This window comes from Pan paniscus, chromosome 13, assembly GCF_029289425.2.
Source record: "Pan paniscus chromosome 13, NHGRI_mPanPan1-v2.0_pri, whole genome shotgun sequence".
Taxonomy (NCBI): Eukaryota; Metazoa; Chordata; class Mammalia; order Primates; family Hominidae; genus Pan; species Pan paniscus.
In genome coordinates this window covers 47,437,342-47,465,324 of record NC_073262.2, presented here as the reverse complement: position 1 = coordinate 47,465,324, position 27,983 = coordinate 47,437,342, and the positions used below count along the sequence as shown (strand labels likewise).

General features: G+C 41.9%; 1 protein-coding gene across 7 annotated transcripts in view; it reads left to right on the top strand.

Moving 5' to 3' along the window:
- UGGT1 (UDP-glucose glycoprotein glucosyltransferase 1) overlaps positions 1-25,246 on the top strand; it is a 106,914-nt gene extending 81,668 nt beyond the window's left edge. For all 7 annotated transcript variants that reach the window (XM_008953589.3, XM_003828247.4, XM_055108560.2 and 4 more), the window contains 14 exons: positions 794-873; positions 2,162-2,351; positions 3,369-3,527; positions 4,358-4,443; positions 6,403-6,487; positions 7,421-7,509; positions 8,069-8,173; positions 9,387-9,471; positions 10,493-10,675; positions 11,723-11,883; positions 13,276-13,390; positions 16,276-16,392; positions 17,037-17,202; positions 19,303-25,246. In XM_008953589.3, coding sequence (XP_008951837.1) covers positions 794-873; positions 2,162-2,351; positions 3,369-3,527; positions 4,358-4,443; positions 6,403-6,487; positions 7,421-7,509; positions 8,069-8,173; positions 9,387-9,471; positions 10,493-10,675; positions 11,723-11,883; positions 13,276-13,390; positions 16,276-16,392; positions 17,037-17,202; positions 19,303-19,328 — 1,647 coding nt within the window. In that variant the 3' untranslated portion in view covers positions 19,329-25,246. The remainder of the gene's footprint in view (positions 1-793; positions 874-2,161; positions 2,352-3,368; positions 3,528-4,357; positions 4,444-6,402; positions 6,488-7,420; positions 7,510-8,068; positions 8,174-9,386; positions 9,472-10,492; positions 10,676-11,722; positions 11,884-13,275; positions 13,391-16,275; positions 16,393-17,036; positions 17,203-19,302) is intronic.
- Positions 25,247-27,983: the final 2,737 nt, after the last annotated feature.

The window sequence follows — 27,983 nt, the reverse complement described above, 5'->3', positions numbered from 1 at the left end:
TCACCTTTGTTTGAAGTTGTCGCATGCTCTGAAATTCACTGAGAGCTTCGTTTTCCTTGAGTTGTCTTCAACAGGCACTGGACAATGCTATGGGGTTCTAGGGCAGAGCAATCTTTACAAAGATTGACAGTGGCTGTGAAACAACCTCACAGCCCTAGAAAGTTGGTGCAAGTGTGGTTGGCTGCCTCATGTAATTTAAAAAAGTGATTAACATCCTCATTTAGAGTAAAACGTCCTGGAATTAAGGTATGCTATATTTTAATTTATAATGTCAGAGATAAAATAAATATGTTTTTTCATTTTTCCTTTTTTATAACTACCATGGATTTTTTGTCTTGGCATGTCTTTTAGACATGTACAGTGTGTTACAATTTTAGGACATGTAAAAGACCTTTGACAAAGACACAGTCACTCCAACATTCATTGCCGAATAAATCTCTAACCTTTTTTGTGAGTATTGGTATCTCTGTTTTTTCATCCTTTGGCATGTGAGCGGTGACTCTGAGGCCTGTAGTTTTTCCATGATCTGCCTGCTGCTTCCCCATAGGAACTGCCTTCGTGTGAGGAGCAGTGAGCTGCAGCAGCCTACTTCCCATTGTTTTTGGCCACGTCCTATGTATGTGTGATGTAGATTGTGCAGTAGAGTTTTGATTTCCAGAAGTTTCTCCAGTGCAGACTCTATGGCTGTTATTATCTTTATATCTTTTCTTGAGATATTAATAGCTCAGTGTCAAATAATAAATTTCTGAAGAAAAAAAATCCTAAATATTTTGTCATCTGGTTTTCCTTCTAGGTTTTGGCTCAGCTGATAAACATGAATCTGAGGGTATTTATGAACTGCCAATCCAAACTTTCTGACATGCCTTTAAAAAGGTAAAACATGCTATGTAAGAAAACAGTTGAAGAAATTGTACTGAATCCAAGTTCTGATATTGCATGTTAGAGGATCAGATGGATTTATAGGTGGATATCATGTTTGAAATGGTCATTTACTAAGTGTTCAGTTTTGCCAAATTTCATTCTAATCAGAAGTTCTAAGAACATAGTGTGTTTGTAGCATTTAGGTGGCATTAACCCAGGCTGCTTGCATTTGTGCCTTTTCTTTCTTTTTTTCGAGATGGAGTCTCGCTCTGTCGCCCAGATTGGAGTGCAGTGGCATGATCTTGGCTCACTGCAGCCTCTGCCTCCCGGGTTCAAGGGATTCTCCTGCTTCAGCCTCCTTAGTAGCTGGGATTACAGGTGCACACTACCACACCCAGCTAATTTTTGTATTTTTAGTAGAGACGGGGTTTCACCATGTTGACCAGGCTTGTCTCGAACTCCTGACCTTAAGTGATCCGTCTGCCTCACTTCCCAAAGTGCTGGGTTTACAGGTGTGAGCTACCACGCCTGGCCCCATTTGTGCTTTTCATCTTAAAAGAAGAATATTCATTTCAAGTTGGAATATACATGTTAGAGGAAGCTTGCTTAGCTATATATTGTCATGAGCTTTGGAATGGTCATTTATGAAAAAAGTGATACAAAAAGCAGTTAGCGTTGTGGCTATGGGAAATTTCTAACTTGGCAGTGTGCTGTGTTTTATAGGTTAGCTTCTAAGTGGATTGAAACAGCATTTGAAAGTAACCAAAGGGTTCCCAGCTTCCACCATTATTCTCGTATAGGGGAAATGTTTACATTATTAGTGTTTTCAGGACTAGCCTGAGAGCCCAATCAGCATTTAGGAATTGGTTTTAAAGAGAAAAATGAATCCTCCCTGAAGGGAGGAAAATGCCCAGGACCTAACTGTGACCCTGACAGCCATCCATGTGAAGGAGTGGCCTCCGTTCAAGTGATTGGATTTTGGCTTGCAGGTGGACAGTATAGTGGCTGCTGAGTATGAGCTAGAGTACCTGTTACTAGAAGGTCATTGCTACGACATTACCACAGGCCACCACTGAGCACTCCTCCTCAGTGCTGTCCTTGTTTGCCTTTTCTTGCATCTGCAGCAACCACAAGGAGGCATCATAAGGTCAAAGATGGTTTTGGAAACACTTTTCCCAATCTGGAAGGGTACTCCTCCAAATCTAATTTGTTTTAACCAGTTGTTACCTGTGTAAGGGCTGTGCACTCAAGTCCTGTTGTCACATCGAAAATTATCTAACACTTTCCTTTTCAATTTCAGCTTTTACCGTTATGTCTTAGAACCAGAGATTTCTTTCACTTCAGACAATAGTTTTGCTAAGGGTCCAATCGCAAAATTTTTGGATATGCCTCAGTCTCCACTGTTCACTCTGAATTTGAACACACCTGAGAGCTGGATGGTAGAATCTGTCAGAACACCATATGATCTTGATAATATTTATTTAGAAGAGGTAAGACCATATCTATTGCTTCCAAATACCTAATCATGTATAATACAGCAGATTGAATCATAGTCTAGGTGGGCCTCTGAGACATCAGTGTTCAGGTATGATTTTTTTTAAACAACAGCTTTATTCACATGGAACTCATATACCATAAAATTTTCCCCATTAATGTGTACAGTTGAGAGGTTTTAGTATCTTCACAGAGTTGTGCAGCCATCACCACTATGTAATTGTAGAATGTTTTCAGCATCCCCAGTGAAAGCCCCATACTCATTAGCAGTCACTCTTCATTTCCCCAGCCCCTGGCAACTGCTAGTCTACTTTGTATCTCTATGGATTTGCCTATTCTGACATTTTGTCTAAATAGAATCAAATGTGGTCTTCTGTAACTGGCTTCTTTCACATAACAAATTGTTTTCAAGATCCATCCATGCTGTAGTATGTATCGACGCTTCACTCTTTTTAACTTGCCAGATAATATTTTATTTATGGACATATCACGTTTCATTTATCCTTTCACGAATGGACATTTGAGTTGTTTTCACTTTTTGGTTGTTATGAATAATGCTGCTATGAATGTTGTCTGCAAGTTTTTCTACTGATACGTGAGTACAGGATGTCTTTGCATTTAGGTCTTTAATTTTTTTCAACATTTAGTATCTTATCCTCGTTCATATTTTTAGAATAACGTCCTTATTGTTTTTTTCTCCTTTCTCTTTCCAACCTAGTTTTTATAATTGTATACAGTCATTAACCACCACTATAGCCAAGATGCAGAACATTTCCATTACCACAAAAAGTTCTTTTATACCCCTTTGCAGACAGTAGCCTCCTCTCGCCTGGTTTCAGGCAACAACTGATCTGCTTTCTGTCATTATACTTTTGTCTCTTCTTGAATTTCTTAAAATATGATCATATATTATGTAAGTCCTTTTTGTCTGCTTCCTTTACTTTGCATAATGCATTTCAGATTTATTCATGTTGTCTCTGAGTGCATTCAAGTGATTGGATTTTGGCTTGCAGGTGGACAGTGTAGTGGCTGCTGAGTATGAGCTGGAGTACCTGTTACTGGAAGGTCATTGCTATGACATCACCACAGGCCAGCCTCCACGGGGACTACAGTTTACCTTAGGAACTTCAGCCAACCCGGTCATTGTGGACACCATTGTTATGGCCAATCTGGTAAATAATCTGTTCATCAGATAGTGATATTGTAGTTATGTTAATTTGGGCACTATAATTTATGATGGAGCAATTAGCATTCTTAACCATAGAGTGAGATTAAAATTCATTATGGGCTGAATTTGGTCAATATAGAAATCATTAGTTCAGCTAAATTTGTAGGTTAGAATTACATGTCAAATGAAAAAACATGCTGGAATACTCAGCTATAACTGAATTGGCCCCCTGAAAATAGATTGCTCATGAGCTGACAGCCTTTTTCTTTTCTTTGGAAGTGCGACACTTATTCATGCATCACACGTTGATTCTTCCCTGAAGCATAGCTAAAGAGCAGATGATTTATTGGTGTGACTGGCCTTTATTGTACTAGTTTTTTTTTTTTTTTTGAGACTCCTGCCCAGGCTGGAGTGCAGTGGTGTGATCTCAGCTCACTGCAACCTCCGCCTCCCAGGTTCAAGCAATTCTCCTGCCCCAGCCTCCTGAGTAGCTGGGATTACAGGCACCCACCACCATGCCCGGCTAATTTTTGTCCTTTTTTAGTAGAGATGGGGTTTCACCATGTTAGCCAGGCTGGTCTCGAACTCCTCACCTCAAGTGATCCACCCGCCGTGGTCTCCCGAAGTGCTGGGATTACAGGCGTGAGCCACCGCACCTGGTCTGTGCTAGAGTTTTTAATGTGTAGTTTTGGTTTTTTAAGAGTTGCATTGATTTGTTTACTGTGTTATTCACATTATAGTTGATTGATATTTCAGAAATAGAAGTAACTATTCCTCAGAAATAACATTTTAGTGTTTTGAAGAGAGCTAACTGGACTTTTCTTCTTGTCCTAGGGCTACTTTCAGCTGAAAGCCAACCCAGGAGCTTGGATCCTCAGACTTAGGAAGGGACGCTCTGAAGATATTTATAGAATTTACAGGTAGGAGTAAGTGATGCAGTTACATTATCCCAGAACTTTTAGAAATGAGCATTAGCTCTAATTGAATACTACCCTGTCAGTTAGCCAGGCAACATGAATTTAATTTGCAGTTGTATGTGATGAAACAGTGGTTTTTCCAGGAAATTAAATATGGAAGAATTGTTAGAGTAGAATTAGATAATAAGAGGTATAGATGCTAATGAGTATCGTCAGGCTTTATTCTTTAATTATTCCTTTGTGCTAACAATATCCCAGAATCAAATCATTCTATCAGTGTGATGCAGCTCATAGATAGGCAGATGAGAAACTTGAAGAAAGGAGAAAAGAAAGAAAGAACAGCCACACTTTTCTGCCCAGAGAGTGTATGTGTTGACCCTGAGTGATTTGCAAATGCACAGTACATGGAAGCTTTGGTCTTGAAGCTGTGCTGTTAGTGCTGGTATTCCTTGGTCTGTGGTGGCATAGTAAGAACATTCCCTCTATAGCCAGCTTTTACCTTAAGGTTTACTGCACATATTTATTAGTTTAAAAATAATTATGTTGCCTTTAAAAAAGTTTGATATAAATTCTGCTTAACACAATTTAAATTAGTTTTAAACTGTGTAAAGAGACTTCCCGTCAGGTTGTGTAGGGGATGATTTCCATTAGGGCACATTTGAAGCACCCTGTAGTATGTCCTTGCCTTAATTAGCTCCATAGCGACACATGAAACAGTGGATATTAGTGCCTGGTTCTTACCCAGGAAATAGAAGAATTCTGTATTATAATAACACCATTGTAAACAGTAGAAGGTTTTTTTCCACATAACATTTTCCTCAGATAAGGTTTTACAAAATTTTGGATGCACTTCCGAACTCCTTCCCTTTTGGATGTCCTGGCCCTTGCCAGCCCTCCCCTTCCCAGGAGCATGGTGCCCCCTCTTCCTAGCTGTTCAGGGCCCCACCCCCAGCAGAATCTTCCTTTGCCTGAGAACCCTACTCTCTGCTAGATGACAGCAAATGCAGTGAATTCATGTTGTAATTATGACTTTCTGCACCTTGAAATTTGGTGACTGGAAATTTTAGGCATTGCTGTTGATTAGTAGGGAAACATACATTTAATTTTTCTTCCTCTGCTCCTGTCTCCTGCAAATAGAATTTGTTATAGTTTTTCTGGTAGCGTATAGACACCAGGTTGAGTACAGGGCCTATTGTTGACTGATTGTTGCCTCCGGCAGAAAGAGCGAGCAGATTTCCTTTACAACACTATTCCAGTTAAAGAGTAGTGGCTGGGAGTGATGGGTGATGGCTCACGCCTGTAATCCCAACACTTTGGGAGGCCGAGGAGGGTGGATCACTTAAGGTCAGGAGTTTGAGACCAGCCTAGCCACTATGGTGAAACCCTGTCTCTACTAAAATACAAAAATTAGCCAGGCATGGTGGTGGGTGCCTGTAAACTCAGCTACCTGAAGGCTGAAGCAGGAGAATCACTTGAACCCGGGAGGTGGAGGTTGCATTGAGCCGAGATTGCTCCACTGCACTCCAGGGCAACGGAGCAAAACTCTGTCTCAAAAAAATAAATAAATAAAAAAAAAAAGAGCGGAGGCAGTGCGGTTCCAATAATGGTTCAGGGGGGCCTGTTCCCCTGCATTCCTTTATCGAAGGCTCTGTGCTTGGCTCAGAGCTTGTGAACACAGGCGGTTGTTTAGTACTCACCATGTGGTTACCACACATGGGTGCCTCTCACTACGTGATGGGTAATTTGCAAGAGGACTCACAAAGGAGTTTTGGGCATGCACCTTATATAAAGAGAGATTTCAACACGTGCTTCTGTGCAGCTCGAAGGAGCTTAAGGAGCAAGAAGATAGCTGGATCTGGAAAACTCCTTTATGAGAAGGATGATGGACTCAGATGCTCTGAGAGCATTTGCTGCCTTTTGAGAATTGTGCCTTGTAATATTGATCTTTCTTTTCTCGCAAAGCCACGATGGCACCGATTCTCCCCCTGATGCTGATGAGGTGGTTATCGTCCTCAACAACTTCAAAAGCAAAATTATTAAAGTGAAGGTGAGTTTGGTAAAAGTAGTGGCATTCTGTTATTGGACAGCTGTTATTTAAAAATATGTATCTTGGAACCAGCCCAAGAGTCTCTTTGGAATTTGCTGTGGCAATTATAGGGATACTGCTTTAAGGCAAAATGTCTTTGTAATTGTGAGTTTGTGGCTTCCCTCAACTGAAAGATTGTACCTTTTGGGTAATCTCGGTGTGCAGAACATGTCCCATCTTATATAAAATATTCTCATAGATGCTATGTTGTTTATATAGCCACAATTCATAGTGTTGTTGATGATTCTTTTCTCAATATTGGGGGAACTGGCAATGGAAATTTTCAACAATAATAAAATGATAGTCCTATTTAATTTCTTTTGACTTGTACTTTCCATTCTCTGAATGTTGAAGCTCTTAGTGCCTTAAATTCAAGTACAGTATATTCTGGAAGAAAGAATCATTACACACAGTGAAACCTAAAATAGGCCATCCATTGTTGAGCAGAAAAATGGTCACTGTGCTGCCAAGAAGAAACCCCTGTTTGTGCTAGTGAATCCTGAAAACTGGTCATAACATGAAATACCTCCCTCCCAACAGCTAGAGCCCCCAGCAGCCACACTCTTCCCTGGAACTAGCTGTTGACTCATTGAATCGTGCTTCTGGTTTCACTGCACAGTTGAGTTTGCGGCTCTTTGCCTATGTTGCAAGCTGAAAATGGGGTACATCTAATTAAAAGAGGTTGCTGTCTCCTCACATAAGATTATGATGTGAATGTCCTGGTGAAGATACTTCTATTGAATCCTTCTAGACTCTGGGTGGGGTTGTGCCTGTTTGTGAGAGAATTGATTGATAATTCCCTATTGATGACAGGCTCACAGTGTTTTTCCAGTGAGAGGCAGTTTTATGCCTATGAGACATACTGGTAGTAAGGTTTATCACATTTGATTGCAGGTTCAGAAGAAGGCAGATATGGTGAACGAAGACTTGCTGAGTGATGGAACGAGTGAGAATGAATCTGGATTTTGGGATTCCTTCAGATGGTAAGTTGACATTGTAAGAGTTATGTTTTTAAGGAAAAACTGAGATATAAGCACCATCCATCCCTCCTTTTTGCATCTTGTGATTCTGTCTGGGCCTTTCACATTCTACTTTGTGCAGCTACATCTCACACTTATATTTGGCATAGATGAGTATTTTCTACTCGATTAATCCAAAAGAGGTTCATGTCTCCTAGTGGGGAAGTTACTTCTGCTCCATACTTTGTGACTCTCATTGCCTGTACCTGCTATTTGGAAATTTGACTGCTCCCTGCTCAGTTTACTTCCCGTTGTGTAAGTTGCATTCTGGTGCAGCCTGTGTTCAGTCTCTTCCTAAAACAACACTGTCGGAGAGTGAACGTTCTTTTTGTTTTCCCATAGGTTGGTTTTGTCAGTCTTGTGGTCTCTCCAGGGTGTGAGGGAAGCTTCATAACCACTCCTGCTGCAGCTCACCCGCTAGGGAAGGATGGGAAGCGCAGTCTCTTTCCTCTTACTTTCAAAGGCTGTGTATCTATCTGTACCAGTGTTTCAAGTGGTCTTTTTTTTACCCTTATTGTTATAGGGGCTTTACAGGAGGACAGAAGACTGAGGAAGTGAAGCAAGATAAAGATGACATAATTAATATTTTCTCCGTTGCATCTGGTCATCTCTACGAAAGATTTCTTCGGTCAGTCTTGTTGATTATTTCATTATATATGAATGAATTGGTCAGTGTTCTTATTTAGAGAGGAAAGGTTTTGTGGGATTCTGCTCATTATACTCCTGTGTCTTTGAAGCACTCTGAGCATTGTGACTGGCTTGCCATTTATCATTGGATTTGTTTTGATCCCGCTGTCTCTGTGAAGTTGAACTATGTAGTGAGTGCTTCTGGATATTACAAGGCTGCAGCCCTTTAACGTCACTGTACACATTCATAGACTGTACTGTTTACTGCCTGCCAAACATTGCTTAACCCAGAGATTAGGAGGTTGACATAGAGAATAGAATGAGAACAGAACCGTGGAATACTTCACTGCCTTCTAAAGATTCACAGGATTTTAGAGCCAGGAGAGACCTTAGTTTTTACATGTGAACACTTCTATTTTATAAACAGGCTGAGGCCCCGAGTGTGAAGGGACTTGTCTAAGGTCACAGAGCTAGAGCCAGAAGAGGCCACGGGCTAGGGCTGCCTGATGTAGTGGTCACCAGAGGCACTGTCAGGAAGGCCTGAGAGTCACTTTTCTCATTGCCAGGGCTCTGTTCACTCTTAATTTTTCACTACAGATCTAGTATAGAAAATCAAAATGTCATTTGTCTCATTTTTAGACCTCTTATTTCCAAGAAATAATATCCTACCTAAAATAGTGACAATAATAACAACCGAATTTGGTTAAATTCCTCCATTCAAAAATGTGGGTTTGTTTTCTGAGTAAGGAGGCCAGAGCTGGTAGCCTTCCTCTCTGAAGCAGGGCCTCTGTGTAGGCTGCAGGAGGCGCTGTGGTTACACATTCTTCCCTTAGCACCAGATGCTGATGTCATGTGATAGGAGTTTTGGAGAGTGATGTCAGTTACCCCAATTTCCAGGGTTCATCTGGACCATAACTAATATATCAGTTCATGAAGCAGTTTATTTAGAGGTGTAACAGAATTAAAACATTTGCCTCTGTCAGTTAAGTGTAGTTTTATAGGTGAGGAATGCCCCTTCTCTTTAGTGATAACTTCATAAGTTGGAGTAAGTACAATTTTTCATTTTCCATCACTGAGCGTCTCCCTCGGCCTAATTGAGCCATTAGTTAGCTCTGCCATAAAGAGCATTTAGGTGTCTCGTGATTGACTCTACATAATGTTGAGGTTAAATAACATTGGAAAGCTGTTATTAATTACCTGCTTTTGTTTGGCAGCATAATGATGCTATCCGTGCTGAAGAATACCAAGACTCCTGTGAAATTCTGGTTCTTGAAGAATTACTTGTCCCCCACATTTAAGGTTTGTTTCACAGAGAAAGGGAAAACATTCTTATTAAGGAGATATTTACTGTTTATTTTTCATGACTTTTGTTTTATCTGTATACTTTAGCAAATTTTCCATTTACTAAGATACCCTAATTTGGTTGCGTATTTTTATTTTGATTATTCTTCCAGATTGGTCTATTTGAAGGAAACAGTTAAATTGTGTTTAAAAACTTGGATAATATAGTAGGAGAGTCTTTTGTTGTTGTTATTAGGAGCAGTGTCTTACTGAGATAACGTTTCCTTCCTCTGAAGCCTGCATGCTTGCTTTAATTTAGAAAGCACAGCGATGGTTTACATTGAAGAGAATGATTGGTGTTAGCATGAACCACTCCTAGATGATGTATGGAAGTAGTGCTTCCTCTGTGCAAAACAAAACACGTACTTGGAATGTTTTCTGCATTACTTATATCAGTCAGTATTTGTCATCTAAGTTGATTTATTTGCATCCTTTTTTTTTCTTGTAGAATTTACTAAGTGACTTTTAATATATTCAATAACCATTCTCCTTGATAAGCACTTTACTGCTGGCGCCTAAAGGTGCTTGTACTTAGAATCTGAAAGACTTATTCAAAAAGGGCAACACATTTGTCCAGAGTTCTGGCTTTGCAGTGTTATTCCCTGGGTTAGATCTGGCCTTGAGGAAGTCTTGTCATCAAGCTCAGTAAATGCCTTACTGAAATCAAGTTTAGACAAATGGACTTAAAGTTCATGTGCTGTAAAAACACACACAGAGGGATATACATCTAAAATCCTTCTCTTGAACATTCTGTCGTTTTATGTGGTGACCAGAAGTCATAAAGAAACGGGGATTTGACAGAGGTTTATATCTGTTCTTCTATGTAGTCATGAGTGGGTCAGGGCCAGTCTTTTTGTAAGACCGCTGTTTTGGTAAATGTGTTTTATTTGTCCTGTGTCATGGTGGTTGGCTTACATTATGAAAGCAGTTTTCTTAATCAGAAGAAATGATGATTTGTTGTTCCCATGTCTAAAAATAGGAGTTTATACCTTACATGGCAAATGAATACAATTTCCAGTATGAGCTTGTTCAGTACAAATGGCCCCGGTGGCTTCATCAACAGACTGAAAAACAGCGTATCATCTGGGGTTACAAGATCCTCTTCCTGGATGTACTTTTCCCACTAGTTGTTGACAAGTTCCTGTTTGTGGATGCTGATCAGGTAGGCCCTTAAAGGCCAAGTTTTGACAGTTTGTATTAAAAGCAACAAATTGCTTCTTTTTAAATGCTGTTTTTTCCACTTATGGAAAAGGACATGCTTATTTTACATTTAGAAAATATGAAAATATGTATCACATAGATGTCATCACTTTCTAAATTTGCATTTAGCTTATCTCCTTTACATCTTTTTCTCTGTCTTTTTAACATCATTGTGATAACATAATGTGTACAGTTTTGTATCTGACTTAATTCATTTAACATGAAAACTAAAAATTAGAAAATTAACATTTAGCAGTGCTTGCCATCATCTCTAATTATCTGCCCAAAAGATAGGAGTTACTGTCATGGGTAATAGACGAAGCTTAAGTGGATACATGGCTTTGGCAGTAGGGAACCTCCGGATATTCTTCCGGCCGTCAGGGTTTGACTTAATGAAAGGGAACATGTGATTTTAGAGCATACAAACTCAAACAGCATAAGTGTACTTCTGCCCACAGCCTTCCACTTCAGCCCGAGCGGGCGGAAACCCAGGTCAGCCACCTGAGTGGAAGGATGTAATGTGTGTGAAAGTCACTGGGACAGAGACTTCACTCACCTCTTTGGAATTCTCTTCCACTGGCTTAGCCTGAAGTGTGCCTTCCTGATTGTAGCATAGCCACATTTAATCCTTGTTGAGTACTTACGATGGGCAAGGCATTATTCTACATCTGTCCATCCATATGTTAACTTACATAATCCTCCCAACAACCCTGTGACATAGGTACTGTCATTATCTCCATTTTACAGATGAAGAAACTGAGGCACAGAAAGGCTAAGCAATTGAAATTTGTTTTATTCCTACTCCCACACACCTTGCTAAGTGTCTTACATGTTAGTGAGTCAACCAGGTAATAAGTGAAGAAATCAAAGTGCATCTGCCCTAGTGCCTGTGCCACTAACCACGGAGCAGCCTTCCATGCTGCCTTAAGCGAGCCACTCTGTATCTGAAGGAAACCGCATTAGAGCTGTCTGCATGGTTGCTTAACAAATGACTTTTGATATTCTCCAGATTGTACGAACAGATCTGAAAGAGTTAAGAGATTTCAATTTGGATGGTGCTCCTTATGGTTACACTCCTTTCTGTGACAGCCGAAGAGAAATGGACGGCTACAGGTTCTGGAAGTCAGGGTACTGGGCCAGTCATTTAGCCGGGCGAAAGTATCATATCAGGTACTGAAAAGAAGCACTCCTAACTCTGTTATGGGGTTTTCCTTAAAATTGATTTTGTGTGGTTAAAATTGTGAATAGGTAATACATTGGTATGGTTGAAAAATAAAAATGATAAAAAATACACAGTGGCTGGGTGCAGTGGCTCATGCCTTAATCCCAGCACTTTGGGTTGCCAAGGCAGGTGGATCACCTGAGGTCAGGAGTTCAAGACCAGCCTGGCCAACATGGCGAAACCCCGTCTCTACTAAAAATACAAAAATTAGCTGGGCATGGTGGTGGGTGCCTGTAATCCCAGCTACTCGGGAGGCTAAGGCAGGAGAATCACTTGAACCCAGGAGGCAGAGGTGGCAGTGAGCTGAGATCACGCCGCTGCACTCCAGCCTGGGTGATGGAGTGAGATTCCATCTCAAAAAAAAAAAAAAAAAAAATACAGTGTAAAAAAAACTTCCTAATCCTGTCTCTCTCTTTCCTACTCAGTTCCTGTTCTCACAGCAGATAACCTCCCAACTTATTGACTGTCTATCCTTCCAGATTTTCTTAATTCTTACAGAAACAGCTGTGAATGTGTATTCTTTTTTTTTTTTTACACAAAATATGCTACCTATTTATACATTTTGTAACTTGGCTTTTTTTTTTTTTTTTTTTTACTTAATGTCATATACATCTTCTCAGTGAATAGAGAGAGACCTGATTCCTTTTCATAGCTGCACATTATTCCAGTGTGTGAGTGTTATTTATAGTTTTTCCTGTGACCTACAATGTTGCAATGAATAATCTACTAAATAATTTTTCGTATCTCATATATTTGTGAGATAAATTCCTAGAGGTAGACCTTTAAGTCAAACAGTGTGTGTGTTGTTACATTTCTAATGAGCACTCCATTCTCTTCTCTGCGAAAAGTGTGATTTGAAGATGTGCAGGGAAGAGGAACGTGTAGGAAGCAGCACATGCAGAGATGACTGCTGGGGTTTAGTGATGGTGGCTTCATTCTTTACATTCCTGGTCCAAAAGAACTGTAAGGACTGTAACACTCTGGGGTTTTTCCCCCCCTGTAACATTGAAGACATCATCAGGATATCATTGAATAATGGTTGTTTATCAGTTACTATGGCTTTTGTTACTGCCGCATATGCTAGAAATCTTTGGTCTGAGATTATTTCTTTCGGATGGCAAATACAGAACAGTAACAAAAGCATAGCACAGTATAGATTTTGCAGTGACTTTCTTAGAGATCTTTAAAGTAGCACACTTTAACTCCACTGTAGGGCTGCAGCATACCTTTTCAAAGAAAAGCCAGAATATTTGGCTAGTGGCCTGTTCCATTATTCACTGGGTTTAGTTTTCCTGTCGTAATCTGTGGTTGGTTGTAACAAGCGGGTCTTCTTTATTCAGTGCACTATATGTTGTGGATCTGAAGAAGTTTAGGAAAATAGCTGCTGGTGACAGACTCAGGGGACAGTACCAAGGTCTGAGTCAGGACCCTAACAGCCTTTCAAATCTTGATCAAGTAAGTGTCCATTTTTTATGGTTAACTGTGAGTGACGGGTATACAGTGTTGCATCAGAAAATGAAGTATTACTTGTGTCTTCAGTCCTCTCCTCACAGGATGGCGTCTTGTTTTTTTATGGGGTGTGTGTGTGTGTGTGTGTGTGTGTGTGTGTGTGTGTGTGTGTTTGAGAGAGAGATTTTTATCTGCCCTCAAGACATATCACCATGAAAAATGTCATAGATTTGATGCTGGCTGGGGAGAGAGATGGAAGGAGAATGCTGCCTCTCTGAACCATTAGCATATCTTTGTATTTTGTACTCAAACTAATCTCATAGGTTTGTTTCTCTACCTACTAGGGTCAGTTTGTTTTTCTGCTGTAGGAACTAAATAGCTCAGGATTCGTAGTATAGAATCACAGTATAGTATCACAGCTTCCCCTTTTTCTATGTCAGAAACCATGATGTGTTTCAAGGCTAGCTAAATTACTGTTTGTTAATGTTAAGCATTTTTCAGAGGTGAGATTGTAGTTTAAGGGTTTTGGATACGTATTTCACATATTTTAAGCATTTTATTTTGCTTAAGTCTACTTAAATGTTTTTAAACCTTTATTGTGATATGTAGCATCCATAAAGAAAAGTATACAAAAAACATACATACATATTCACATACATCCAGGAATTATTATGACGCAAATACCCAGATACCACAACCTAGTTCAAGAACTAGAACATTATCAGCATCCCAGAAGCCATCCTTCCTCCCTAACAAAAGTGTCTAGCATCACGACTTTTATGGTAATCATTTTTGTTTCTTTATAGATTTACTGTTTAAGCATGTATCCATAAACACTAGTTTGATTTGCTCATTTTCTTCTCCTCTATCTCAATGGAATAATAAAAGGTAAACTTTTTTGTTTGTTTGTTTTGAGACAGAATCTCACTCTGTTTCCCAGGCTGGAGTGCAGTGGCATGCTCTGGGTTGCACTCACTGCAACCTCCACCTCCCGGGTTCAAGTGATTCTCCTGCCTCAGCCTCCTGAGTAACTAGGATTACAGGCACGCACCACCACTCCTGGCTAATTTTTGTATTTTCGGTAGAGACAGGGTTTCACCATGTTGGCCAGGCTGGTCTCGAACTCCTGACCTCAAGTGATCCGCCCGCTTTGGCCTCCCAAAGTGCCGGGATTACAATCATGAGCCACAGTGCCCGGCTCTACTTACTTTAAAATTTGTGTAATACCTGGTGTCTTCTAATTTATGGAGCTACTATGGATGTGATTCTGTTGTATTATTTCTGTTATTCTTTTGTTCATACTGTCTATCACATATTTGTTTATCTTCTGTAGTGTGTCAGGCGTTGTTTTTGCAGAATTATTTTGGGGAATAATTTGAGTTCAAAAATGGTATCACCCAACAGTATTTGTTTCTCTTTTTTTTTTTTTTTTGGAGATGGAGCTTTGTTCTTGTAGCCCAGGCTGGAGTGCAGTGGCATAATCTCAGCTCACTGCAACCTCAGCCTCCCGAGCAGGTGGGATTACAGGGGCGTGCCATCACACCCAGCTAATTTTTCTGTATTTTTAGTTGAGACAGGGTTTCACCATGTTGGCCAGGCTGGTCTTGAACTCCTGACCTCAGGTGATCCACCCACCTTGGCCTCCCAAAGTGCTGGGATTGCAGGCGTGAGCCACCGTGCCTGGCCTTTTTTTTTTTTTTTTTTTAGACAAGGTCTCACTCTGTCACCCAGGCTGGAGTGCAGTGATGCGATCATGGCTCACTGCAGCCTCGAACTCCCAGGCTCAGGCAATCCTCCCACCTCAGCCTCCTGAGTAGCTGGGACGACAGGCTCACACCACCAGGCCCAGCTAATTTTTTGTATTTTTTATAGAGATGCCATGTTGCCCTGGCCAGTCTTGGAACTCCCGGGCTCAAGCGATCTACCCACTTCAGCAGCTATTTTTAAATTTTAGTCTGTTGGCAGGGTTTTGTAGAGACGTATCATCTATTTATTTTTGTACCATCGTGGAACATTCTTTACAAGTATCGCAGTCAATCATTTCTGTACATTTCCTTGTTCCATGTAAGTCTTAGGACAATGGGACATTTTATTGTGGCAAAGTCAGAAGGACTCCACAGGAAAAAGGTTTAAAGCATAGGGTAGAATTGGCTAGAAAAAATGTCATCTATTTGGGAGCAAGTCTCAATAGACAAGGTAGATTCAGAACTTCCTAGACAGAAGCCTGCAAAATTTACAAACCACCACTCTATTTAGTTGACTTTCAGAAGTCAGTAGGAGTATTTTTCTTAGGATTGCCCTAATGAAGGGAGGGTTAGGTGCAGGCTGTTTGTAAGTTTTAAGCCAAAGCTTTTCAGTTGCTTATTATGGACAGATAGATGTTTTATGGATCCTCTAAAATGTGTAGTTTTGAATAACTTCTCTAAGGCATTGGTAAGGACCTTTTCCATTTTAAACATTTGTGATTGGCATGTGATCTGTAACGAGCAGCTGTACATCACTGGTGTTCTATGCGTTTGTCTCCACACGAACTGGCTGGGTGCAGTGGCTCATGCCTATAGTCTCAGCACTTTGTGAGGCTAAGGTGGGTGGATCGCCTGAGCTCAGCAGTTTGAGACCAACCTGGGGCAACATGGCAAAACGCATCTCTAGTAAAAATACAAAAATTGGCCAGGCATGGTGGCGGGCCCCTGTAGTCCCAGCTACTCAGGAGGCTGAGGCAGGAGAATCTCTTGAACCTGGGAGGTGGAGGCTGCAGTGAGCCGAGATCGTACTACTGCACTCCAGCCTGGGTGACGGAGTGGGACCCCATCTCTCAATAAATAAATAAATAAATATCGCCAGAACTTTAGATACATGTATTTTATTTTTATTTTGTTTTAACCAAACAGGATCTGCCCAATAACATGATTCATCAGGTGCCAATTAAATCCCTCCCTCAAGAATGGCTTTGGTGTGAAACGTGGTGTGATGACGCCTCTAAGAAAAGGGCAAAAACCATTGATTTGGTAAGCCGTGTGTGGTGTGCTTCTGCATGTTCATCCAGTGGATGTGTGAGCGAATCACGATTAATGATTTTTATTTAGATTCCTAAATTTAAGAATTTCCTAGATTCTTATTTAGACTTTCTCTGTAATTGTGTAGTTTGTCGGGGCTATTCTTATCTTACAGAATATTCTTATAAATATTCTTATCTTATAGAATTAGTATAGTTTGTTGTATAGTAAGCATAAGTATATAGTTTGTTGGGGCTGTTCTTATAGAATATTCTTATAAATATTCTTATAGAATATTTCACTGGTTTTATTTCCCTGCTTACATTAGGAAACCAAATCCCTTAGCAATTAATGGGACTGTTTTCACATCTTACAATCTACTGAGTCACTCCTTGGCTTCCAGTTTATCTCTGTGCCTTGTAATTTTTCCAAATGGACTTTCACTTTTCCTGCCTTCCAATAGCCACTCACACATTCTTTGTAGATGTAAATACAGCTTTACATAGCCCACTACCATATTGCTTCTGGTAGTATATCATTTGGTTCCTTACTATTGTTTTTTTGTCCAGTTAGGACTTGTAACCCAAGAACCTTTGAATTCTCTATTATGTAGCCTTTCTTCAACTCAGCTGAAGTGTGTTCTTTTGGTTTCACAGTGTAATAATCCGATGACCAAAGAGCCGAAACTGGAAGCAGCTGTGCGGATTGTCCCGGAGTGGCAGGACTACGACCAAGAGATCAAACAGCTACAGATCCGCTTTCAGAAGGAGAAAGAAACGGGAGCACTGTACAAAGAGAAGACAAAAGAACCAAGCCGAGAAGGTCAGCACAAACCGTTGGCTTTAGGACAGTACTTCTTTCCATTTCTGATTTCTGCTTGTTGTAAAGACAATAGAATAATGGATAAAAGGAAGAGAAAAATCTCCCATTAATCCTTCCATTCTAACATCAACCAGTATATATTTTTCATTTTCCTTTTATGTTGGTCTTCTAAGCAGTATTTATTAGTGCAATTGCTATGTTTTTTTTTTTTCTCGTTTTTCTGGTGAGGGGAGAAAGGGTATTTTAATTGTGATTATAGTTATTTAGGTTCATGAGTTTTGTGATACATAAACCAAACCTTTTGCAGAGTTCTTCTTGGATTCCTTGTTTTTTTCTCATTAAATCTGTCAGTGTACTAGTGAATGAAAAAATTTAGATCAACACAAATATGTAGTTGAAGAACCTTTTTTTTTTTTTTTTTTGAGACAGAGTCTCACTCTGTTGCCCAGGCTGGAGTGCAGTGGCATGATCTTGGCTCACTGCAGCCTCCACCTCCCAGGTTCATGTGTTTCTCATGCCTCAGCCTCCCAAGTAGCTGGAATTACAGGCATGCACCACCACACCCAGCTATGTTTTAATTTTATTTATTTTTTATTTTTTGTAGTTTTAGTAGAGACAGGGTTTCACCATGTTGCCCAGGCTGGTCTCAAACTCCTGACCCAAGTGATCCGCCCGCCTCAGCCTCCCAAAGTGCTAGGATTACAGACGTGAGGCACTGCGCCTGGCCGAAAAAAGTATTCTTTAAAACAAGCATGTTGGGATGGAGATGGAATGCTTGTATTTAATTTAGTGTTAAGTCTTTAATGTCTTCCCTGTTGTGTGTGTCTTGAATGATAGCTACTTGAAAAAATCATTAGAATACGAAATTGACTTTTTAAAATATTAATAAGTTGGGCTCTAGATTTAAGAAAAATTTTAAATGTATTTATTTTTAAATTGTCACGTAATAATTGTACATATTTGTGGAGTCCATAGTGATGTTTTGGTATGTACATGGGCTCTGGATTTTTAAGATTTATTCTGCTTTAGACTAATTCTAAAAAAGTGGCTGGGCACAGTGGCTCATGCCTATAATCCTAGCCTCTCAGGAGGCTGAAGTCGGAGGATTGCTTGAGCCTGGAGGTCAAGGTTGCAGTGAGCGACTGCACTCCAGCCTAGGTAACAGAGAGAGAACCTGTGACCAAGCAAGACCCTGTCTCAAAATAAAAAAATCCAGAACATGGATCTTGGGTGATTTGCCTATACATCCCTCGGACTGTACTATGATATTAAATATCACAGCTGGAAGGTTATATAGTAACCATAAAAATAATTAATTCCGATTCATCAGTAAAACCCTGAGGATTTCCATAGATAAATGGGCAAAGAATATGGACACACTGTTCAAGTAAGAGGAAACACAAATAATAAATGAATTTGAGGAAACAGTAATCAAATTAAAGCAGTCTATCACTAGTGTCTGCTACATGGAAGAAAACAGACATAGTGATAATGCCATTTGTTTGGGAGGCGGTGATGAAACCGTTGTGGATGTACCTTGATGAAGCTTTGTGTATTAGAATAGCCCTTGTTACAAAGCAGTACATCTGCCATTAGAAGCCCGTAAGGCATTTATATACCCTCAAGAACTACTCTCTTGAGAATATATCTGAAAGAAATAATTCAACAGAAAAAACAAAGTTGTATACATGAAAAAATTTATTTTACTATTACTTATAAGCCAAAAGCATTAAAAACAGTTTAAACATCCAAGAATGAGCTGCACTGATACATAGAAAATGTTTAGATGCTATTAAATGATAAAAGAAAAATCCCGACTAAAAAAATGCATGCAATGTTTACTGAAAGTAAATATTGTATTTGTGAAAACAATTCAGTTGGAGTGGGGTTTACAGATAGTTTCCGTTTTTAAAAAATCTTTAATTTAGTTGTTGCTTTCAAAATACAGTACAAAAGCACAAATCCCAAAGATTTAGTAAGTGAGATAAGATGGAGGTGGAGGTACAAAGAATAGGTTCCAGTGATGAAACATGCCCACTTGGTGGTGTTTGTAATTTGAAGATCATCTGTTTTCTTTTCTGTGGTTCTCCTTTTCCTTAGGTCCTCAGAAACGTGAAGAATTATGATCTCTGGAGAAGGACAGGAAATCACCCCATTTGAAAAACAGTTTTTATAATAAATGCTAGTTTTTTCTGATCTGTCTATACAACTGCTGATAAACCGGCTGGGCAGGAGTGCCACACCTTTTGATTCTGAGCATTTGATTCTGACTTCTGTACTCTGGTGGCCACTGGATCTTTGGGATTAAAGCTCTACTGGATTTGTACCTCAGAGGAAGACCAAGTGGCTGATCCTTTGGACTCTGTAAAGAGCATTCTTCTAGCCAGAGGGTGGAATGGCAGCAGCAACTGGAAGAAAATGAGTTTTTTGGTGCCCACACCCAAGAGCACACACATGCTGCACTCTCTCGGAAAGCAGGGCCAGCTAGAGCCACCATGTTCTTCCTTACCTCAGTTTACCTGCAGCCTGCGCTGCACTGCAGATGCCCACCCTGCCCTGGGTCTGGCCGGTGGAAGCTCTGTCCAAGGTCCACACACCTCCAGGTTTACGCCAACATCCTTGTGCCCTCCCCACCTTCTCTTCCAACACATTAGGTGCATTGTTTAATTGAAATCCAACCAACAATTGTGTGTCAAGGCTGGTTCAGTGCAGTGGCTGGGCAAATTAATTTTGCGTCAGGATGGGGGTGGGTTGCAGTGAGGGTAGGGAAAATGTCAGGAGTAGGAAGGTTCGGGGGTTATGGGAAGGGAAGGAAGACCAGAACTGGCCATCGTCTTTTATAATCCATTAGTAGCACCATGGCTCATTTGAAATGAAAATATTACACTTATTCCCCACCCAACCGCAGTGAACTTTCTAGGTAATTGTTTTGAAAACAATTTTTGTATCTGTGAAAGTCTTTGCTTTTTCTTTCCACCTTCTAGAAAAGTCTGCTACCAGTTTCCTTACTGGATACAGCCATACTCAGCCCCTCTCGCATCCAGCCCGTCAGGGTCAGGGTCAGGCTCCCTCAAGACGAGCACCACATTGTCTGCCCTCTTTTGCGTAGGATTTTTCTCTCAGACCCAGGGGACATTGCCCTGGACTTTTCTCTACAAATGCCCTCAGATGTAAGACCAGAAATGATTCTGCTTGTGGAACTCCTGGCTTTCTGTCCTATTTTCCTTTTATGTGAGCCCTGCAGGTTGCCTTTGGCGCTCACACCAGTTCTGTCTTCATGTCGCTGCCTCGTGAAGCCCCATTTGCCTTTAGTCCCTGCTTTGTGTGTCTTCACTTCCACAGCCAGTGTTGCCCCTCAGGGCATACTTTGCTGGTGAACGGGCTGTAGAGTCTTGAGTATGTTATTGGCCTAAGTGGGCATGAGGCCCCAGCATCCGACTCCATCTGCCAGGCTGCAGGGCACAGCAGCACTGGCATAGACAGGCACGCTCTGTCTTCCAACGTGCACCAGCCTTTTCTTACATATTTTGCCTGTTTTTAAAAAATATGAGGAGAGGGTGCAGATGGATACTGTGCCCTCACCCTCCTAAGCCAGGTAATATATTGATGTGCAGACTTTTTAAGAAATCTTAGTCTTATCACAAATATCAAGTAATTTATTTTTTCCATTTTCAAATGCAAAAGTTAGCCTAGGAAGCCTCCCAGTCATCCTGAAGGACCTTTTGACTTTGCTTTTATAATTCTGTTAAAAATTGAGGAGGGGATTAATGAGTACAATGAAAACAAAACAAAAAATTAAGAAGAGGAAAGCTCGAAAGAGGGTAAGAGACTGAAAAGGCACCTCAGAATGGCTGCTGTGGGCAGTCTGTGACATGACTTTCCCCACCCTGCCCCTCTGTTCAGAGCAGCTGCAGAGATGGGATCAGTAAGATTAAAAAACTTTTGTTCGGCCAGGCGCGGTGGCTCACACCTGTAATCCCAGCACTTTGGGAGGCTGAGGCGGACGGATCATGAGGTCAGGAGTTCAAGACCAGCCTGGCCAATATGGTGAAACCCCGTCTCTACTAAAAATACAAAAATTAGCTGGGTGTGGTGGCTCACCCTCTATTCCCAGCTACTCGGGAGGCAGAGACAGGAGAATCGCCTGAACCCAGGAGGCAGAGGTTGCAGTGAGCTGAGATCGTGCCACTGCACTCCAGCCTGGGTGACAGAGCGAGACTCCATCTCAGAAAACAAACAAACAAAAAGAAACTTTTGTTCAAGCTGCATCTTCACATTGAATGAAGCATTCAGACAGGTGACTGCTGCTGTCCACAACTGTGGGCGGAAGTGTGCCTTTTCCCAGTTTGTCGTCCAGGAGGTTGAACAGGAAATACTCAAGTCACTGGGATATATGCTTTCCAAATGCTGGCCCCCATAGCACCTTTCCCCATGTCTTTCTACCAAGCCTCTTATGTTTATTCTGTGCAGGGAAGACAAGAGTAGACCATATTCTCTGTGTGCTGTGCATGTCCTGGTGTCACTCATTGCCTCTTATCTGTCACCATTCTAACATAAGTCAGCTTAATAGTTGACTCTGAATAATGCAAAACCCAGCTTGCTTCCAGAATGGCCTAGGACCCTCCTCCTCCTGCCAGTTTTTTTTGTTTTTTTTTGTTTTTGGTTCATGTGGCATAATCATCTTTCAAAATTAACCGAATGCCCCAGAAAATGATGTTACCACTAAAATGTTTTCTCCAAGAAGGCATACTGTAACAGAAAAGATAGGTAAGATATTTTTTTCCCAAGAAGTAAGAATTGATTGTGCTGAATGTTCAAACTCTGGAAACTGTTCACAGTATGTTGTTCTTAGCTATTATTTGTATAAAATGAATTATTTTCTCTCTCAATCATGCCATAGTGGAGACTTTTGTTTCTGAGTAAGTGACAGAGTAATATGAAATAATGTGATATGTCAGAGTGACATGCAGCATCATGAGCCTGTTTTTATGTTCTGTGTACAGTGGCATTTGATTGAGATCAAAGCCTGTCACAGCCTGCTGCTGGGGGTGTGGGGATATGCCAGAGTCCTGTGTTTGGTTTTAGAAGTTTACTGAATGTTTCCCACATGGAGAATAATGGATGGCATGTTAGTTTCTTTAAGAGTGGTAAAGTTGTACATCTGTCATTGTTGCATTTCGAATTGAACACATAGATGCTTGCCTGTCTACTTGGGTGAAAGCCTCTTGGGAGAGCGAAGATTACGTGCATGATGTATGTTAAGAAACAGTTTCCGGTCAGGCACAGTGGCTTACACCTGTAATCCCAGCACTTTGGGAAGCCGAGGCAGGCGGATTACCAGGTCAAGAGATAGAGACCATCCTGGCCAACATGGTGAAACCCTGTCTCTACTAAAAATACAAAAATTAGCTGGGCATGGTGGCACACACCTGTAGTCCCAGCTACTCGGGAGGCTGAGGCAGGAGAATCACTTGAACCCGGGAGGTGGAGGTTGCAGTGAGCCGAGATCGTGTCACTGCACTCCAGCCTGGCAATAGAGCGAGACTCCGTCTCAAAAAAAAAAAAAAAAAAATTAAAAGTTTCCATAAATGGAGCTTAATTTGCTCTGCTGTCCTTAAGCCCTTGTGGGTTTTTTTTTTTAAGAGAGTCTCATTCTGTCACCCAGGCTGGAGTGCAGTGGTGCGATCTTGGCTCACTTCAACCTCTGCCTCCCAAGTTCAAACAATTCTCCTGCCTCAGCCTCCTGAGTAGCTGGGATTACAGGCGCCTGCCACCATGCCTGGTTAATTTTTGTATTTTTAGTAGAGACGGGGTTTTAGCATGTTGGTTGGCCAGGCTGATCTCAAACTCCTGACCTCAGGTGATCTGCCCACCTCGGCCTCCCAAAGTGCTGGGATTACAGGCGTGAGCCACTATGTCCGGTCAAGCCCTTGTGTTCTGAACCTTGTCAAGGCTCTGCCTGAATGAGTTTTCATCTGATTGTGGGGACCAAGTCCCTGAGTAGAGGGCCAAGAGCTAGGGACAGTGGGAAGAGACTGGCCCAGGTGGTAGGGAGGAAAGAACTCCCAGAGTTTCCTTTAGCCAGGAAACCTACCCTACTGACCCCGTGACTTGGACAGTCAGACATCACCCTGAGAGTGACAAGTGTAAAATGACTCCCTTCCTCCCCCGCCCTCCAGAAGTATATTTAGATACTTGAAAGCAGTCCTTTTCTAAAATGGCCTTCCCTAATGTGGCCTGAGTGATTAAAAGAAAGAACTCAAGAGTTACAAGGGAAAAAGAAAAAGAGTTACAAGGGAATTGTAGTCTGTTTTTCTGAATAGAATATTAGTACTGTGGTATTGCATTTCATGGGAATGGAAATGTATTGGTAAAGCTACCTGATGGAAGCTTTCTCTTGGTAACAAAAATGGAGGGTGTATTATGTACAGTTATTTAAATATATGTATTCCATTGTTACGTGTTTTTTTTTCCCCCTCAAGACAGAGATTTGCTCTTGTTGCCCAGGCTGGAGTACAATGGTGTGACCTTGGCTCACTGCAACCTCTGCCTCCTGGGTTCAGGTGATTCTCCTGCCTCAGCCTTCCGAGTAGCTGGGATTACAGGTGTGCGCCACCACACCTGGCTAATTTTTGCTTTTTTTTTTTTTTTGAGACAGAATCTCGCTCTGTTGCTCAGGCTGGAGTGGAGTGCAGTGGCACGATCTCAGCTCACTGCAGCCTCTGCCTCCCGGGTTCAAGAGATTCTCCTGACTCAACCTCCTGAGTAGCTGGGATTACAGGTGCCTGCCACTATGCCTAGCTAATTTTTGTATTTTTAGTAGAGACGGGGTTTTGCCATGTTGGCCAGGGTGGTCTCGAACTCCTGACCTCAAGTGATCCACCCGCATCGGCCTCCCAAAGTGCTGGGATTATAGGCGTGAACCACCGCGCCTGTCCCATTGTTGTGTAATTTTAATAATTAGTTTTTTAAGTACTTGTTTTATGGGCACATTTTTGTGGGATGATTGGAGTTAATCAAATATAGCTTGTCGTGTGTAGTTTGGTAAGATAACTTTTTTAAGTTCATGTTTTCTCTGCCTTGAGGTAGTGAGGGAAAGATCTTAATCAGGATTTTGGTAATTACCTGATTGAATTCAAGCAAATGAGACATCATGAACTTCAGTGGTTATTGATATTTCAGGGTATATACCTGAAATGCCTAGAGGATACAGATTTCTCATTTCATTCTTTGGTCTTTCATTTCTCTATATCCAGAAATGAAATGACACTTCTGGGAGGCAGTAGAAAGCAGGAAGTCAATGAATTGAGTAGAGGGTCCCATTCCCTCAGGCTGTCATTGATCAGTGACAATTTATAAAAACAAACTGCAAAGTCTGCGGCAAGTGGCCGCCTGCTTCCTAGAAGGAGCCCATGAAGGTTAAACTCTGTGGTCAGTATTCGCAAGCGCCGGGCGTGGTGGCTCACGCCTGTAATCCTAGCACCTTGGGAGGCCAAGGTGGGCGGATCACCCGAGGTCAGGAGTTTGAGGATTTGCAAGCAAAAGGTCCTCTCCTGAGTCTTTCCCAGATACCCAGCAGTGCAGAGGCTAGCTGTGGAAGATTGCAGTGGGACAGGAATGTATTGTATGCCTTGCCTTACTTGTCACCATTGAGATTTCCAGAGAAATGGGCATAACGTCTCTTAACAACAGCAGAAAGCAAAATACATTAACTTAAGGTTGACAACAAAAGATTATCAAGTACCATGTTTGCCAACCAACCAGTTATTCGTGGTAATAACAAAATAAAGGTGGGAAAATGTTATAATTTTTAAGGAAACTGTGTACTTTAAAAATCTTCTTTATGAATATCCAATGTTACTGTAATCCTGCTCCATTAAATGCAGCATTGTTGTCAGGTGCTGCCCCTTGCTTGGGAACAGCATTGGGCTTTTAAATGTCTGCAGAATCTCTGCATTCGAAGGGAATTGAGAATGAACTTTCTGGTACTGTAATGAAAATAAGGTCTGCTCAACACAATAAACGTTTCCTCTCTTCTTTAAAACTGCGCAGTCATTTGGCCTTTGTGTTTAGGAAGGGCAGATTGATAGAGCACAAAGTCCAACCCCTTCATCTAGCAGAAGCTGCAAACCCAGACAGAGGAACGAGGGCTTTACCTGAGTCTTGTCTGCTGCTGGGGCTGGCTTCGGGTTGCATCCAGTTCTTTGGATTTTGAGGATCCAAAGCACCCAGGTCTCCTCCAGGTCCTCAACCTCTGGGAGCTGCCCCAGGCAGAACTTGGCAGGCAGGCATAACAGGTGGGGTGGGAGGGGGAACCTCAAGGCAAGAAGGTGTCATGAGACCCCTGGGCCGGCAGAGTTCCTCAGGAGGGTGGCATGGACTTTGCATTTTGCCAGTTCTCTGAGCTCCTACTCCGGGGTGGATATGCACTGAGGATGTAGTCTCTGTGTGATGATGGGGAGGGCGGGGAGGGGCACCTGGTGCCTGTGAAGGCGCAAGAGAGGGCCCTAAGGTGCAGGACCAGGACTAAGCTGCTACAAGGAGGTGGTGCTTAGGTTGAAGCCTGAGGACTAAGTAGGGGCGAGGGGTGGGCAGAGGGGAGGAGCGTGAGCTAGTGTTTTTGAGGGAGCTGCATGGAAGCCTGCACGTGGCCAGGAGAGGGGGAATGGGTTTGATCCTGGGGGCACAAGAAGGCCCTTCAGGGGTTTAAACTGGGTGCTGGCACTAAATGGGTTTTTTCTTGTAATAAACTTTGTGTTGAGGTCTGTAGCACATACTGAAAAGTACATAAACACACACCCTGACAGTTTTTCACAAAGTGAAGGCACTAGCATATCCATCATCCAGATAAAGAAAAGGAAGTTGGAGTTTATTTTAACACTTAAACATCTGATTACAGTCTGGCATCCAGGAAGGGCAGAGCAGCATGTGTCAGACCAGCCTACGCCTGATCATTACACACACTATTTGAAAAGCACTAGAGCCTGCTGAGATACCGGCAAGAGAGGGAGAGCACGAACCATCAGAAGAAGTGAAACCTCATGTGGCTCACAGGGAATAAAACAGAAGGTGGCAGGCTTACTAGGCCCAGGAGCCAAGTCACTTCAGGACGTTCTTGGCCGCTGCACACTGGTGTGGGGGCACATCCCAGAAAGGAGGAAGCCATAGAAGCCCCCAACTTTGCCTTGTATAGTCTCATCAAGTTCTTGGCAGGTTCCTGTATTATACATAAACAGGGCAGAATTCCAAATGGAAAGCAACACTTGGAAGGCTGGAAAAGCTGAGTAGAGATTTCAGAAGATGTGCTGGGGAGAAGAAGTTTAGAATTCATTTTCCATCAAATTAGAGGGATTTAGTAACTATTTCAGACTTTGCATCGAAAACCCAGGGTGTAGGCCTTAGGATTAGGACCACATCACAGAACTCAAATCTAGGGTCTAGGACTGAGGGCAACACTAAGATAGACCTACCCTCGTAAAGCCTAAAATGAAGGCTTCGCAGAATCAGGGCGATCGCTAGTAACCAAACTCTGCTAAAACAAAAGTTTTTGTGGGAAAAAACTGAATCCAGAGTGTCTATAGTATATTATTCAGAATATCCTGTATATAACCACATCAGTAGGCACGACAGGAAGTGGGAATATATGACGTGATCAAGAAAAAAAATCAGGCTGGGTGCGGTGGTGCACACCTGTAACCCCAGGACTTTGGGAAGCCGAGGCGGTTGGATTGTTGGAGCCCAGGAGTTCGAGACTAGCCTCGGCAACATGGTGAAACCCCATCTCTACAAAAAATACAAAAAATTAGCCAGGCATGGTGGTATGTGCCTGTAGTCCCAGCTACTCAGAAGGCTGCGGTGGAAAGATCATTTGAGCCTGGGAGGTTGAGGCTGCGGTGAGCTGTGATAGTGCCATTGCACTCCAGCCTGGGTGACAGAGTGAGACCCTGTCTCAAAAAAACAAAATCAAAACAACCCATAAACCAAGGTGTTGAAATCATTCAATAAAAATGTTAAAATAATTATGAACGTTTTTCTTAGACATAAGTGGATGCTTTTTTATTGCCTTTTGATACGTCCTGAGTTTGTGTGTGTGTGTAGGTATATGTGTATATATATATTTATTTATTTAATTGACAAAGATTGTGTATATTCCAGGTGTCCCGTGTGATGATTTGCTACACATGTGCATTGTGTGATTATCACCACTGAATTAGGACACCCATCCCCACCTGTGCTGCACATTAGATCGCCAGAACTTATCTTTTTTTCTTTTTTTGAGACGGAGCCTCGGTCTGTCGCCCAGGCTGAAGTGCAGTGGTGTGATCTTAGCTCACTGCAACCTCCGCCTCCCGGATTCAAGCAATTCTCCTGCCTCAGCCTCCTGAGTAGCAGGGATTATAGGCGTGCACCACCATGCCCGGCTAATTTTTGTATTTTTAGTAGAGACGGGGTTTCGCCATGTTGTTCAGGCTGGTCTCAAATTCCTGACCTCGTGATCCGCCCGCCTTGGCCTCCCAAAGTGCTAGGGTTAGAGGCGTGAGCCCCCATGCCTGGCCTATGGCGCAGGCTTAAGTGCAGTGTTGCGATCTGGCCTCACTGCAACCTCCACTTCCTGGGTTCAAGCAGTTCTTCTGCCTCAGCCTCCTGAGTAGCTGGGATTACAGGCAACTGCCACTGCACCTGGCTAATTTTTGTATTTTTAGTAGAGATGGAGTTTCACCATGTTGGTCAGGCTGGTCTCAAACTCCTGACCTTAGGCAATCTGCCCACCTTGGCCTCCC